At 51.8% G+C, this 15,752-nt stretch overlaps 1 protein-coding gene across 5 annotated transcripts in view; it reads left to right on the top strand.

The window, feature by feature from the left end:
- The first annotated feature begins 232 nt into the window (after window positions 1–232).
- Window positions 233–15,752, top strand: part of RCC2 (regulator of chromosome condensation 2) — a 38,366-nt gene continuing 22,846 nt past the window's right edge. For all 5 annotated transcript variants that reach the window (XM_074558464.1, XM_074558466.1, XM_074558465.1 and 2 more), the window contains exons 1-6: window positions 233–291; window positions 430–511; window positions 2,471–2,784; window positions 5,357–5,450; window positions 11,118–11,261; window positions 14,448–14,579. In XM_074558464.1, coding sequence (XP_074414565.1) covers window positions 2,473–2,784; window positions 5,357–5,450; window positions 11,118–11,261; window positions 14,448–14,579 — 682 coding nt within the window. In that variant the 5' untranslated portion in view covers window positions 233–291; window positions 430–511; window positions 2,471–2,472. The remainder of the gene's footprint in view (window positions 292–429; window positions 512–2,470; window positions 2,785–5,356; window positions 5,451–11,117; window positions 11,262–14,447; window positions 14,580–15,752) is intronic.

The raw sequence follows: 15,752 nt of genomic DNA, 5'->3' as shown, positions 1-15,752 counted from the left end.
TTCCTCGGTGAAAAAAACCCCCCAAAAAAACCCAAAAAATCCAATTCCTCCCATCCCTAAACCCCCAAATCCCCTTTCCCAAAAATAAAACCCGGGATATTCGGAGTCTTCCAGCCCTAAAGATGGAGCTGCCGGAGCCGCCGGGGCCGCGGGGCCGCTCCCTCACGGCCGCCGGCGGGATCCGGGCTCTCCTTTCTGCCTTTCCCCCTTTTCCTGCCCATCCATCCCTCCATGTGCTTCTGTTTTGTATTGTCCCGCTCCTCGCCCGCACTCCCGCTCTCAGGGCATTCGGTGGGTGGGATTAAAAAAAAAAAAACAAAAAAAAACCCCAAAAAAAGCGAGGAGGAGGAGGGGAAAAAAAAGAAAAAAAAACTCGCCCAAAATTACCTTTTTTTTTTTTTTTTTTTTTTTTTTCTTTTCCTGCAACAGGAACCGCCACACCAAAAATAGTGCCAAGGCCCCCGCGCCCCGCCGCTTTCTTTATGCTGCACCTCTCGTCCTAAAAAATCAGGTTTGGAATTTGGGGGGTTAAAAAGTGGGGTTTGGGGAGAGGGGTTTGGGGTTGGGGAGCGGAAAAATGGTTTAAAAAAAAGAAAAAGGGAAAAATAAAAAAAAAAAAAAGAAGGCGGATCCACGTGGTGCGAGGGGGGCAGACAGAGATCCCATTGTTCCAGGGAAATCTGGGAATGGGAATGCGGGGGGGGCGGCGGGATGGACACGGGGGAGACCCCCGGGGGGGCTCTGCCCTTTCCCAATCCACGAAATCGCCCCCACCCCAAAATCCAGCGGCAGCGCCCCGAGAGCGCCGGGGTTTGTTTGGGGGTTCCGGGCGGTTTGGGGTGGGGATCCCAAATTCCCCCCGGTGCTCCCCTTGCCCCGCGATTCCCTTTGTCTCCGGGCCCTTTTCCTGCCCCGGATCCCCTGTGGGAACCCCCCCGGTACCCCAAAACCCCCCGGGACCCTCCTGTGCACCCCTAAATCTCCCCGAGACCCTCAGTGTGCTCCCCTTTGCACTTCCCAGCTCCCCCTTTGCCCGACCCTCTTTTCCAGCTCCCCCTCTTTCTGACCCCCTTTCCAATCCCCCTTTTCTAGCCCCCTTCCCTCTCCCCGTGTCCCCCTCATTCCATGTCCCCCAAATCTCCCTGTGTGGCCTAGTCCCATGTCCCCCAAATCCCCTCATTTTCCCCTCCCCATGTCCCCAAATCGCATTTGTCCCATCCCATGTCCCCCATGTCCCTTGGCTGGGGGTCACCTTTGTCCCCATGTCCTTGCAAACCCCCCAATGTCCCCCCCAAACCTCCCCATGTCCCCCACATCCCCCCCCCATATGTCCCTCTCTGTCCCCAGCCAGGATCCCCCCATATCACCCCCACAGGGGTCCCCCATTTCTCCCCCATGTCCCTGCTCTGTCCCCCTCACTGGAGGTCCCACCTCTCATCCCTCATGGCCACCACGGTGGGTCCCCCTTTTCCCCTCACCCCGTATCCCCCTTTTCCCCTCCAGCTGGGATCCCTTCTGTCCCCACACCCTGTCCCCCTGTCCCCCATCTCCCCTCAGCCCTTGTCCCCCCACATCCCCTCCATGCCCTGCTCATGGGGGTCTCCCCATTCTGCCCCCATCCCGTCTCCCCTCATATCCTGCCCATCTCCCCTCACCCCCTGTCCCCCAAATCTCTCATCTCCCCTCACCCCGTGTCCCCCATCTTCCCTCATCCCTGTCCCCCAAATCTCTCATCTCCCCTCACCCCGTGTCCCCCATCTTCCCTCACCCTGTCCCCCAAATCTTTCATCTCCCCTCACCCCGTGTCCCCCATCTTCCCTCACCCCGTGTCCCCCATCTTCCCTCACCCTGTCCCCCAAATCTCTCATCTCCCCTCACCCCGTGTCCCCCATCTTCCCTCATCCTTGTCCCCAAAATCTCTCATCTCCCCTCACCCCGTGTCCCCCATCTTCCCTCATCCCTGTCCCCAAAATCTCCCATCTTCCCTCACCCTGTCCCCCAAATCTCTCATCTCCCCTCACCCCGTGTCCCCCATCTTCCCTCACCCCGTCCCCCAAATCTCCCATCTTCCCTCACCCCGTCCCCCAAATCTCCCATGTCCCCTCATGCCTTGTCCCCCATCTCCCCTCACCCCGTCCCCCAAATCTCCCATGTCCCCTCATGCCTTGTCCCCCATCTCCCCTCACCCCGAGTCCCCTCTCATTCCCTAGTGCTCCCCCCACAGCGGCTCCCTCTCTGTCCCCATTTCCCCTCACTGTGCCCCCTCACCCCACTTCCCCCATTTCCCCTCTCTGTCCCCATTTCCCCTCACTGTTCCTCCTCACGAGGTGTCCCCATCTCCCCTCACCACGTGTCCCGGTGCCTGTGGGTGTCTGTCTGTGTGTTTCTGTGTGTCCCTGTCTGTCTGCCTGTCCGTGTGTCGCTGTCTGTGTGTCCGTGTGTCGGTGCGGCGGCTGACGCGTTCCCGCAGCCATGCCCCGCAGGAAGGCGGCGGGGCCGCCCTGGGACGCTGCGGGCCCGGGCCCTCAGGGCGGCGGGCGGCGGCGGCCGGGCCCTCAGGGCGGCGGGCGGCGGCGGCCCCGGCCCAGCGGCGGCAGCAGCGGCGGCAGCAGCGAGGATGAGGCGCCCCGGGAGCGGCGGCCGCGGGACGGCAGCCCCGGGGCCCGCAGGCCCGGCAGGCCCGGCGGGGCGGCGGCGACGGCGGCGGCGGCGGGGCCTGGAGGCCCCGGGGCCCGCGGGCAGAGCGTGGTGATCTGCGAGCCCGAGCACAGCAAGGAGCGCATCGTGAGCTCGGGGGGGCGGGCGGCAGCACCCTCGGGACCCTGGGGTACCCCCCCGTGCCCCACTGTGCCCCATGAGAGATCCCCACTGTGCCCTGTGAGACACCCCCAGTGTGTCCCCATTGTGCCTCATGAGAGATCCCCATTGTGCCCTGTGAGACACCCCCAGTGTGCCCCCTTTGTGCCCCATTACACATCCCCACTGTGCCCTGTGAGACAGCCCCACTGTGCCCCCATTGTGCCCCATGAGACACCCATAGTGTGCCCCCATTGTGCCCCATGAGACACCCCCACTGTGTCCCCATTGTGCCCCATTACACATCCCCAGTGTGCCCCCATTGTGCCCCATGAGAGATCCCCACTGTGCCCTGTGAGACACCCCCACTGTGTCCCCATGAGACACCCCCAGTGTGCCCCCATTGTGCCCCATGAGAGATCCCCAGTGTGCCCTCTCTGTGCCCCATGAGACACCCCCACTGTGTCCCATGAGACGCCCCCAGTGTGCCCCCATTGTGCCCCATGAGAGATCCCCAGTGTGCCCTCTCTGTGCCCCATGAGACACCCCCACTGTGCCCCATGAGACACCCCCAGTGTGCCCCCATTGTGCCCCATGAGACACCCCCAGTGTGCCCCCATTGTGCCCCATGAGAGATCCCCGCTGTGCCCTGTGAGACACCCCCACTGTGTCCCCACTGTGCCCCATTACACATCCCCAGTGTGCCCCATGAGAGATCCCCACTCTGCCCCGTCTGTGCCCCGAGACACCCCCAGTGTGCCCCCATTGTGCCCCTGTTGTGCCCCATTACACACCCCCAGTGTGCCCCCATTGTGCCCCATGAGAGATCCCCAGTGTGCCCTCTCTGTGCCCCATGAGACACCCCCACTGTGCCCCATGAGACACCCCCAGTGTGCCCCCATTGTGCCCCATGAGAGATCCCCACTGTGCCCTCTCTGTGCCCCATGAGAGATCCCCACTGTGCCCTGTGAGACACCCCCAGTGTGCCCCCATTGTGCCCCATTACACACCCCCGCTGTGCCCCCTCTGTGCCCCATGAGAGATCCCCACTGTGCCCTGTGAGACACCCCCAGTGTGCCCCCACTGTGCCCCATGAGACACCCCCACTGTGCCCCCATTGTGCCCCATTACACACCCCCACTGCGCCCCTTGCACCCACTGTGCCCCCATTGTGCCCCTTTATACACCCCCGCTGTGCCCCCTTGTACCTCCTGTTCCACCCCATTGCACCCCAAACCCTTCTGCATCCCCTGATCCCCCCCATCCCACCCCACTGCACCCCAAACCCCGCTGCACCCCCTGACCGCCCCACCCCACCCCATCATTGCCCCCATGTCCCTGCTGGCTCTGTCCCCAGTGTCCCCCCCATCCCCTCTGCACCCCCAATGTCCCCCTGTGTCCCCCACAGCCCAAATGTCCCCCACATCCCCCACACCCCAAATGTCCCCTGTGTCCCCTACGTCCCCAATGTCCCCCATGTCCCTTGATGTCCCTATGTCCCTCATGTCCCAATGTTCCCCTTCCCTGATGTCCCCATGTCCCCAATGTCCCCCCATGTCCCTGTGTCCCTCATGTCCCTGATGTCCCCAATATCCCCAATGCCCCCAGTGCCCCCCATGTCCCCTGATGTCCCCCTGTCCCTGATGTCCCCAATGTCCTTCATGTCCCCCAATGTCCCCAATGTCCCCCCATGTCCCCAATGCCCCCAATGTCCCCTGATATCCCATGTCCCCAATGCCCCCAATGTCCCCGTGTCCCCAATGTCCCCAATGCCCCCATGTCCCTGATGCCCCTCATGTCCCCTCATGTCCCCCAGTCCCCTGATGTGTCCCATGTCCTCAATGTCCTTGATGTCCCTATGTCCCCGATGCCCCCAATGTCCCCCATGTCCCTAATGTCCCAATGCCCCCCATGTCCTTGATGTGCCAATGTCCCCTGATGTCCCCATGCCCCCAATGTCCCCGTGTCCCCAATGCCCCCTGATGTCCCCAATGTCCCAATGTCCCCAATGCCCCCAATGTCCCTTGATGTCCCCAATGTCCCCTGTCCCCTGATGTCCTCCATGTCCTCAGTGTCCTTGATGTCCCCAATGCCCCCAATGTTCCCTGATGTCCCCTGATGTCCCCTGATGTCCCCAATGTCCCCTGATGTCCCCGTGTCCCCAATGGCACATCAAGGACATGGGGGGCATTGGGACAATGTCCCCTGATGTCCCCATGTCCCTGATGTGTCCCATGTCCTCAATGCCCCCAATGTCCCCAATGTCCCCTGATGCCCCCAATGCTCCCAATGCCCCCAATGTCCCTAATGTCCCAATGCCCCCCGTGTCCTTGATGTGCCAATGTCCCCTGATGTCCCCATGCCCCTGATGTGTCCCATGTCCTCAATGCCCCCAATGTCCCCAATGTCCCCTGATGCCCCCAATGCCCCCAATGCTCCCAATGCCCCAATGTCCCCAATGTCCCCAATATCCCCTGATGCCCCCAATGTCCCCAATGTCCCCTGATGTCCCCAATACCCCCTGATGTCCCCCTGTCCCTGATGTCCCCGTGTCCCGCAGAAGCTGGAGGGCTCCAAGAGCCGGGGGCAGCTCCTGATCTTCGGTGCCACCAACTGGGACCTGATCGGCCGCAAGGAGGTGCCCAAGCAGCAGGGTAGGGGCTCATTAACTAATTACTGCTTAATTAGCCATCAATGAACCCTGTGGGCTGGCTGGGGCTGCTCATTAACTGCTTAATGAGTCATTAATGAGCGGCGTGGGGCAGGCAAGGGCTGATTGATTACCTGCTGTTAATTAGAATTAATGAATGGTTTGGGGCAGGGTAGGGGCTCATTAATTAATTGGTATTAATTAGTAATCAATGAATGGTTTGGGGCAGGAGAGGGGCTCATTAATGGCTCATTAATTAATTGATATTAATTAGTAATCAGTAAATGGTTTGGGGCAGGGTAGGGGCTCATTAATTAATTGATATTAATTAGTAATCAACAAATGGTTTGGGGCAGGGTAGGGGCTCACTAATGGCTCATTAATTAATTGGTATTAATTAGTAATCAGTAAATGGTTTGGGGCAGGGTAGGGGCTCATTAATTAATTGATATTAATTAGTAATCAACAAATGGTTTGGGGCAGGAGAGGGGCTCATTAATGGCTCATTAATTAATTGGTATTAATTAGTAATCAATGAATGGTTTGGGGCAGGGTAGGGGCTCATTAATTAATTGGTATTAATTAGTAATCAACAAATGGTTTGGGGCAGGGTAGGGGCTCATTAATGGCTCATTAATTAATTGGTATTAATTAGTAATCAATAAGTGGTTTGGGGCAGGGTAGGGCTCATTAATACCTGATTACTGTGGGTTAATTAGTAATCAATGAACAGTTTGGGGCAGGGTAGGGCCTCATTAATGGCTGGGATTAATTGGTATTGATTTGAGGTTAATTAGTAATTAATAATTGTTTTGGGACAGGGTAGAGGTCCTTAATAGCTGATTAATTAATCTGTATCAATTAGTAATCAATGAAGGGTTTGGAGCAGGTTAGGGGCTCACTAATGGCTGATTAGTTAATTAATTGGTATTAATTAGTAATCAACAAATGGTTTGGGGCAGGGTAGGGGCTCATTAATGGCTCATTAATTAATTGGTATTAATTAGTAATCAATGAATGGTTTGGGGCAGGAGAGAGGCTCATTAATGGCTCATTAATTAGTTGGTATTAATTAGTAATCAATGAATGGTTTGGGGCAGGGTAGGGGCTCATTAATTAATTGATATTAATTAGTAATCAACAAATGGTTTGGGGCAGGAGAGGGGCTCATTAATGGCTCATTAATTAATTGGTATTAATTAGTAATCAATAAGTGGTTTGGGGCAGGGTAGGGGCTCATTAATGGCTGGGATTAATTGGTATTGATTTGAGGTTAATTAGTAATTAATGAATGTTTTGGGACAGGGCAGAGGTACTTAATAGCTGGTTAATTAATTGGTATTGACAATTAATTCATTAACTAATAATTTAATAATTATTAGTTATTATCAATGCAGGGTTTGGGGCAGAATAGGGGCTCACTAATGGCTGTGATTAATTGGTAATAATTAGTAATCAATGAATGGTTTGGGGCAGGGTAGGGCCCCATTAGTGGCTGGGATTAATTGGTATTGATTTGAGGTTAATTAGTAATTAATAAATGTTTTGGGGCAGGGTAGAGGTCCTTAATAGCTGATTAATTAATCAGTATCAATTAGTAATCAATAAAGGGTTTGGAGCAGGTTAGGGGCTTACTAATGGCTGATTAGTTAATTAATTGGTATTAATTAGTAATCAATGAACAGTTTGGGACAGGGTAGGGGCTCACTAATGTCTGTGATTAATTGGTATTAATTAGTAATTAATGAATGTTTTGGGACAGGATTCGTTAATTTACTGATTGTTTTTATGTACTTCTAATTAATTAATCAATCAATTAACTGGGGGAGGAGCCTCAGTTTCACCCCTTAATTAGAGCAGGTTTGAGTCCAAATTAAGACTTTGCTTAATTTGGATCCATTTATAGTTCATCAATTATTTCGTTATTTTAATATATTTATATTTAATATCTAATTAAAGCTGGTTCACTATTTAATATATTTATATTTAATATCTAATTAATTTTAAAGCTGGTTTGTTATTTTAATATATTTATGTTTAATATCTAATTATATTTAAAGCTGGTTCATTATTTTAATATATTTATATTTAATATCTAATTAATTTTTAAGCTGGTTTGTTATTTTAATGTATTTATATTTAATACCTAATTAATTTGAAAGCTGGTTCATTATTTTAATATATTTAATATCTAATTAATTTGAAAGCTGGTTAATTAGGTTGGATACATTAATTTGGGGTGCACCAGACCTGTGGCAAAGCAAAACAAAGAATAATTTTAATTAGAATGCTTTTATAGTCCATTCCTTTTCCTGATTATTTTTATCTATTTCTAATTAATTATTTTCATTAATTACCGGGGAGGAGCCACAATTTCACCCCTTAATTGGGGCACAATTGCCAAATTAAACCTCTGCTTCATTTTTAGTTCATTAATTACATCCTTCTTTTTAGGGGATATGTTTAATTAATATTAAAAATTAGCATTTAAATTAATTAATGTTTAAATTAACGAGCTGGGGGAGGAGTCACAGTTTTAGGTTTGAATTTGGGGCCCAAAATTAATTCCTGGATTGTTTTTCTGGGTGATTTTTCCAGTATTCCCAGATGATTTTCCTAATTGATTTTCCTAATTATTCCTAATAATTCCTGGATTTTCCCAGTATTCCCAGATGATTTTTCTGGTTGATTTTTCCAGAATTTCCTGGATTTTCCCAGATCATTTTCCCAGGTTTTCCAAGATGATTTTACCAGATTTTCCTGGATTTTCCAGGATAATTTTCCCAGATTTTCCTGTATTATTTTCCTGAATTTTCCCACACGATTTTCCTGGATTATTTTCCCGGTATTCCCAGATTTTCCCAGATTATTTTCCTGGATTTTCTGGGATAATTTTTCCTGAATTTTCCCAGATTTTCCCAGGTGATTTTCCTGAATTTTCCTGGATTTTCCCAGATTGTTTTCCCAGTATTCCCAGATGATTTTCCTGGTTGATTTTCCTAGAATTTCCTGGATGATTTTCCTGTATTATTTTCCTGAATTTTCCGGGATAATTTTCCCGGATTTTCCCAGATGATTTTCCTGGATCTTCCTGTATTATTTTCCTGGATTTTCCCAGATGACTTTCCTGAATTTTCCTGGATTTTTCCAGATTATTTTCCCAGTATTCCCAAATTATTTTCCTGTCTGATTTCCCCAGATTTTCCCAGATTATTTTCCTGGATTTTCTGGGATAATTTTCCCTGGATTTTCCCAGGTTTTCCCAGATGATTTTCCTGAATTTTCCTGGATTTTCCCAGATTATTTTCCCAGTATTCCCAGATGATTTTCCTGGCTGATTTTCCCAGGTTATTTTCCTGGATTTTCTGGGATAATTTTTCCTGAATTTTCCCAGATGATTTTCCTGAATTTTCCTGGATTTTCCCAGAATATTCTCCCAGTATTCCCAGATAATTTTCCTGGCTGATTTTCTCAGATTTTTCCAGATTATTTTCCTGGATCTTCCCAGATTTTCTCACAATGATTTTCCTGAATTTTCCTAGATTTTCCCAGATTGTTTTCCCAGTATTCCCAGATCATTTTCCTGTCTGATTTCCCCAGATGTTTTTCCTGAATTTTCCCAGAATATTCTCCCGGTATTCCCAGATTATTTTCCTGACTGATTTTCCCAGATTATTTTCCTGGATTTTCTGGGATAATTTTTCCTGAATTTTCCCAGATTTTCCCAGATGATTTTCCTGGATTTTCCCAGATTATTTTCCCAGTATTCCCAGATGATTTCCCTGGCTGATTTTCCCAGATTTTTCCAGATTATTTGCCTGGATTTTCTGGGATCATTTTTCCTGAATTTTCCCAGATTTTTCCAGATTATTTTCCTGGATCTTCCCAGATTTTCTCACCATGATTTTCCTGAATTTTCCTGGATTTTCCCAGAATATTCTCCCGGTGTTCCCAGATGATTTTCCTGGCTGATTTTCCCAGATTTTTCCAGATTATTTTCCTGGATCTTCCCACATTTTCCCACAATGACTTTCCTGAATTTTCCTAGATTTTCCCAGATTATTTTCCCAGTATTCCCAGATGATTTTCCTGGCTGATTTCCCCAGATGTTTTTCCTGAATTTTCCCAGAATATTCTCCCGGTATTTCCAGATGATTTTCCTGGCTGATTTTCCCAGATTTTTTCTCCTGGATTTTCTGGGATAATTTTTCCTGAATTTTCCCAGATTTTCCCAGATGATTTTCCTGAATTTTCCTGTATTATTTTCCTGGATTTTCCCAGATGATTTTCCTGCCTGATTTCCCCAGATATTTCCAGATTATTTTCCTGGATTTTCCCAGATTTTCTCACCATGATTTTCCTGAATTTTCCTGGATTTTCCCAGAATATTCTCCCAGTATTCCCAGATTATTTTCCTGGATTTTCCCAGATTTTCTCACTATGATTTTCCTGAATTTTCCTGGATTTTCCCAGATTATTTTCCTGGATTTTCTGGGATAATTTTTCCTGAATTTCCCCAGTATTCCCAGATTATTTTCCTGGATTTTCCCAGATTATTTTCCTGACTGATTTCCCCAGATTATTTTCCTGGATTTTCTGGGATCATTTTCCCTGAATTTTCCCAGATTTTCCCAGATGATTTTCCTGAATTTTCCTGGATTTTCCTGGATTTTCCCAGATGATTTTCCTGAATTTTCCTGGATTTTCCCAGATTATTCTCCCAGTATTCCCAGATTATTTTCCTGACTGATTTTCCCAGATTATTTTCCTGGATTTTCTGGGATAATTTTTCCTGAATTTTCCCAGATTTTCCCAGATGATTTTCCTGGATTTTCCCAGAATATTCTCCCAGTATTCCCAGATGATTTTCCTGTCTGATTTCCCCAGATTTTTCCAGATTATTTTCCTGGATTTTCTGGGATAATTTTTCCTGAATTTTCTCACCATGATTTTCCTGAATTTTCCTGGATTTTCCCAGAATATTCTCCCGGTATTCCCAGATGATTTTCCTGGCTGATTTTCCTAGAATTTCCTCGATGATTTTCCTGTATTATTTTCCTGAATTTTCCAGGATAATTTTCCCAGATGATTTTCCTGGATCTTCCTGTATTATTTTCCTGGATTTTCCCAGATTATTTTCCCAGTATTCCCAGATGATTTTCCTGTCTGATTTCCCCAGATTTTTCCAGATTATTTTCCTGGATTTTCCTGAATTTTCTCACCATGATTTTCCTGAATTTTCCTGGATTTTCCCAGATTATTTTCCCAGTATTCCCAGATTATTTTCCTGGATTTTCTGGGATAATTTTTCCTGAATTTTCCCAGATGATTTTCCTGAATTTTCCTGGATTTTCCCAGATTATTCTCCCTGTATTCCCAGATTATTTTCCTGCCTGATTTCCCCAGATTTTCCCAGATTATTTTCCTAGATTTTCCCAGATTATTTTCCCAGTATTCCCAGATGATTTTCCTGGATTTTCTGGGATAATTTTTCCTGAATTTTCCCAGATGTTTTTCCTGAATTTTCCCGGATTTTCCCAGATGATTTTCCTGAATTTTCCCGGATTTTCCCAGATGATTTTCCCGGATTTTCCCAGATGATTTTCCCAGTGTTCCCATTTGATTTTCCCGGTGATTTTCCCGCTCCCGCGCTCATTCCCGTGTTTTCCAGCGGCGTACCGGAACCTGGGCCAGAACCTGTGGGGGCCGCACCGCTACGGGAGCCTGGGGGGGCTGCGCGTGCGCTCGGTGGTGTCGGGGCCCTGCGCCGCCCACAGCCTGCTGATCACGGCCGAGGGACGCCTCTGGAGCTGGGGTGAGCCGGAGCTGCCCGGGAACAGGGCTGGGAGAGCGGGAGCCATCCTGGGAACCTTCACCAGGATAGTGGGATCCATCCTGGGAACCCGGCTGGGAGAGTGGGATCCATCCTGGGAGAGTGGGATCCATCCTGGGAACTTGGCTGGGATAGTGGGATCCATCCTGGGAGAGCGGGATCCATCCTGGGATAATGGGATCCATCCCGGGAACTTGGCTGGGATAGTGGGATCCATCCTGGGAACCTTCACCAGGATAGTGGGATCCATCCTGGGAACCCTCACTGGGATAATGGGATCCATCCAGGGAACCCATCTGGAAGAGTGGGATCCATCCCGGGAACCTGGCTGGGATAATGGGATCCATCCCAGGAACCCCCCCCAGGATAATGGGATCCATCCAGGGAATCTGGCTGGGATAATGGGATCTGTCCTGGGAACCCGGCTGGGAGAGTGGGATCGAGCTAGGGAACCCCCCCAGAGAGCAGGAGCCATCCCAGGAACCTTACTGGGATAATGGGATCCGTCCTGGAAACCAGGCTGGGAGAGTGGGATCCATCCTGGGAACTCAGCTGGGATAATGGGATCCATCCTGGGAACCAGGCTGGGATAATGGGATCCATCCTGGGAACCCCCCCAGAGAGCAGAATCCATCCAGGGAACCCGGCTGGGATAATGGGATCCATCCAGGGGACCTTCACTGGGATAATGGGATCCATCCTGGGAACCTCCTGGGATAATGGGATCGAGCTAGGGAACCCCCCCAGACAGCAGGAGCCATCCAGGGAACCTTACGGGGATAATGGGATCCATCCAGGGAACCTGGCTGGGATAGTGGGATCAATCCCAGGAACCCCCCCTGGGATAATGGGATCCATCCTGGGAACCCAGCTGGGATAATGGGATCCATCCAGGGAACGTGGCTGGGATAATGGGATCCATCCCAGGAACAGGAGCCCCCCCTGGGATAATGGGATCCATCCCGGGAATCAGGCTGGGAGAGTGGGATCCATCTGGGGAACCCTCACTGGGATAATGGGATCCATCCAGGGAACCCAGCTGGGAGAGCGGGATCCATCCTGGGAACCTTCACTGGGATAATGGGATCCATCCAGGGAACCCGGCTGGGATAATGGGATCCATCCTGGGAGAGTGGGATCCATCCCAGGAACCTTCATGGGGAGAGTGGGATCCATCCAGGGAACCCGGCTGGGAGAGCGGGATCCATCCTGGGAGAGTGGGATCCATCCTGGGAACCTTCACTGGGATAATGGGGTCCATCCCAGGAACCCCCTAGGAGAGTGGGAGCCATCCCGGGAATCAGGCTGGGATAGTGGGATTGAGCTAGGGAACCCCCCCAGAGAGCAGGAGCCATCCTGGGAACCTTACTGGGATAGTGGGATCCATCCTGGGAACCCGGCTGGGAGAGTGGGATCCATCCTGGGAACCCGGCTGGGAGAGTGGGATCCATCCTGGGAACCCGGCTGGGAGAGTGGGATCCATCCAGGAAACCCAGCTGGGATAATGGGATCCATCCTGGGAACCCCCTGGGATAATGGGATCCATCCCGGGAATCAGGCTGGGAGAGTGGGATCCATCCCAGGAACCTTCACTGGGATAATGGGATCCATCCTGGGAACTTGGCTGGGAGAGTGGGATCCATCCCAGGAACCTTCACTGGGATAATGGAATATATCCTGGGAACTTGGCTGGGAGAGTGGGATCCACCCAGGGAACCCCCCTGGGATAATGGGATTTGTCCTGGGAACACCCCTGGGATAGCAGGATCCATCTTGGCAACCCCCCTGGGAGAGCGGGGTCATTGGGAACCCGTGGGATAACGGGATCAGGGGAAACCCCTGGGATTGCAGGGTCAGAGGGAACCCCTGGGATTGCAGGGTCAGAGGGAACCCCTGGGATTCTGGGATCAATAGGAATATTCCTGGGATAGCGGGATCAGAGGGAACCCCTGGGATTCTGGGTTCAATAGGAATATTCCTGGGATAGCGGGATCAGAGGGAACCCCTGGGATTCTGGGTTCAATAGGAATATTCCTGGGATAGTGGGAGCAGAGGGAACCCCTGGGATTCCAGAATCAGCAGGAACCCCTGGGATTCTGGGATCAGCAGGAACCCCTGGGATTCTGGGATCAATAGGAATATTCCTGGGATAATGGGATCAGAGGAAACCCCTGGGATAGCGGGATCAGAGGGAACCCCTGGGATTCCGGGATCAATAGGAATATTCCTGGGATTTTGGGATCAGCGGGAACCCCTGGGATTGCAGGATCAGAGGGAACCCCTGTGACCCCGGGATCAGCGGGAACCCCTGGGATAATGGGATCAGAGGGAACCCCTGGGATTCCAGAATCAGGGGGAACCCCTGTGACCCCGGGATCAATAGGAATATTCGTGGAATAATGGGATCAGCAGGAACCCCTGGGATAACGGGATCAATAGGAATATTCCTGGGATAATGGGATCAGAGGGAACCTCTGGGACAGCAGGATCAGAGGGAACCCCTGGGACAGTGGGATCAGAGGGAACCCCTGTGACTCCGGGATCAATAGGAATATTCCTGGGATAGTGGGTTCAGCAGGAACCCCTGGGATAACGGGATCAATAGGAATATTCCTGGGATTTTGGGATCAGCAGGAACCCCTGTGACTCCGGGATCAGAGGGAACCCCTGGGATTCCGGGATCAGAGGAAACCCCTGGGACAGTGGGAAACCCTGGGATTCTGGGATCAGAGGAAACCCCTGGGATTCTGGGATCAGAATGAACCCCTGGGATTCTGGGATCAGAGGGAACCCCTGTGACTCCGGGATCAGAGGGAACCCCTGGGACAGTGGGAAACCCTGGGATTCCGGGATCAGAGGGAACCCCTGGGATTCTGGGATCAATAGGAATATTCCTGGGATAATGAGATCAGCAGGAACCCCTGGGATTCTGGGATCAGAGGAAACCGCTGGGATTCCGGGATCAGAGGGAACCCCTGTGACTCCGGGATCAGTAGGAATATTCCTGGGATTCTGGGATCAGAGGGAACCCCTGGGATAGTGGGATCAGAGGGAACCCCTGGGATAGCGGGATCAGAGGGAACCCCTGTGACCCCGGGATCAATAGGAATATTCCTGGGATAATGGGATCAGCGGCACCCCGGTGACCGCGGGGATTTCGGGGTGCAGGGCGGAACGAGAAGGGGCAGCTGGGCCACGGGGACACGAAGCGCGTGGAGGCACCACGGCCGATCGAGGCCCTGGGCAGCGAGGCCATCGTGGCGGCCGCCTGCGGCAGGAACCACACCCTGGCACTGACCGGTACCGGGCACGGGGCGGGAGCCCGGGACACGGGGCGGGGTCATGGGAAATGGGGTGGGATCCCGGGGACACGGGGCTGGATCCAGGGAAATGGGGCTGGATCCTGGGAAATGGGGCGGGATCCTGGGAAATGGGGCTGGATGCTGGGAAACAGGGCTGGATCACAGAACATGGGGTGGGATCCCAGGAAGCGGGGCTGGATGCTGGGAAATGGTGCTGGATCCTGGGGAAACAGGACTGGATCCAGGGAAATGGGGCGGGGTCCTGGGAAATGGCCCCAGATCCTGAGACATGAGGCTGGATCCTTGGAAATGGCCCTGGATCCTGGGGACACGGGACTGGATCCAGGGAAACGGGGCTGGATCACAGGACACGGGGCTGGATGCTGGGAGATGGGGCCAGACCCCAGGACACGGGGCTGGATCCTGGGAAATGGCCCTGGATCCTGGGACATGGGCCCTGGGGAAACGGGTCCCTGGATCCTGGGAAATGGGGTGGGATCCCAGGGACATGGGGCGGGATCCTGAGAAATGGCCCTGGATCACAGGACACGGGGCTGGATCCAGGGAAATGGCCCCAGATCCTGAGACATGAGGCTGGATCCTGGTAAAATGGCCCTGGGGAAACGGGTCCCTGGATCCTGGGAAATGGAGCTGGATCCTGGGGACACGGGGCTGGATCCCAGGAAATGGCCCCAGATCCCAGGACATGGGGCCCTGGATCCTGGGAAACAGGGCTGGATCAGAGGATATGGGACTGGATCCTGGGAGATGGCCCCAGATCCTGGGAAATGGAACTAGATCTCGGGAAATGGCCCTGGATCCTGGGGAAATGGAGCTGGATCCTGGGAAATGGGGCCAGACCCCAGGACACAGGGCTGGATCCTGGGAAATGGCCCTGAATTCTGGGGAAACGGGGCTGGATCCAGGGAAACAGGGCTGGGTCCTGAGAAATGGGATGGGATCCCGGGGACACGGGGCTGGATCCTGAGACATGGGCCCTGGGGAAATAGGTCCCTGGATCCTGGGGAAATGGAGCTGGATCCTGAGAAATGGCCCCAGATCCCGGGACATGGGGCCCTGGATCCTGGGAAATGGGGCTGGGTCTCAGGGAACTCACTGAATCCCAGGAAATGGCCCCATCCCGGGAAACTCCCCTGATCCTGGCAAAGCT

This window comes from Zonotrichia albicollis, chromosome 25 (assembly GCF_047830755.1).
Source record: "Zonotrichia albicollis isolate bZonAlb1 chromosome 25, bZonAlb1.hap1, whole genome shotgun sequence".
Taxonomy (NCBI): Eukaryota; Metazoa; Chordata; class Aves; order Passeriformes; family Passerellidae; genus Zonotrichia; species Zonotrichia albicollis.
Note: the sequence above shows the minus strand (reverse complement) of the source record. Positions and strands in the feature narration are given on the sequence as shown.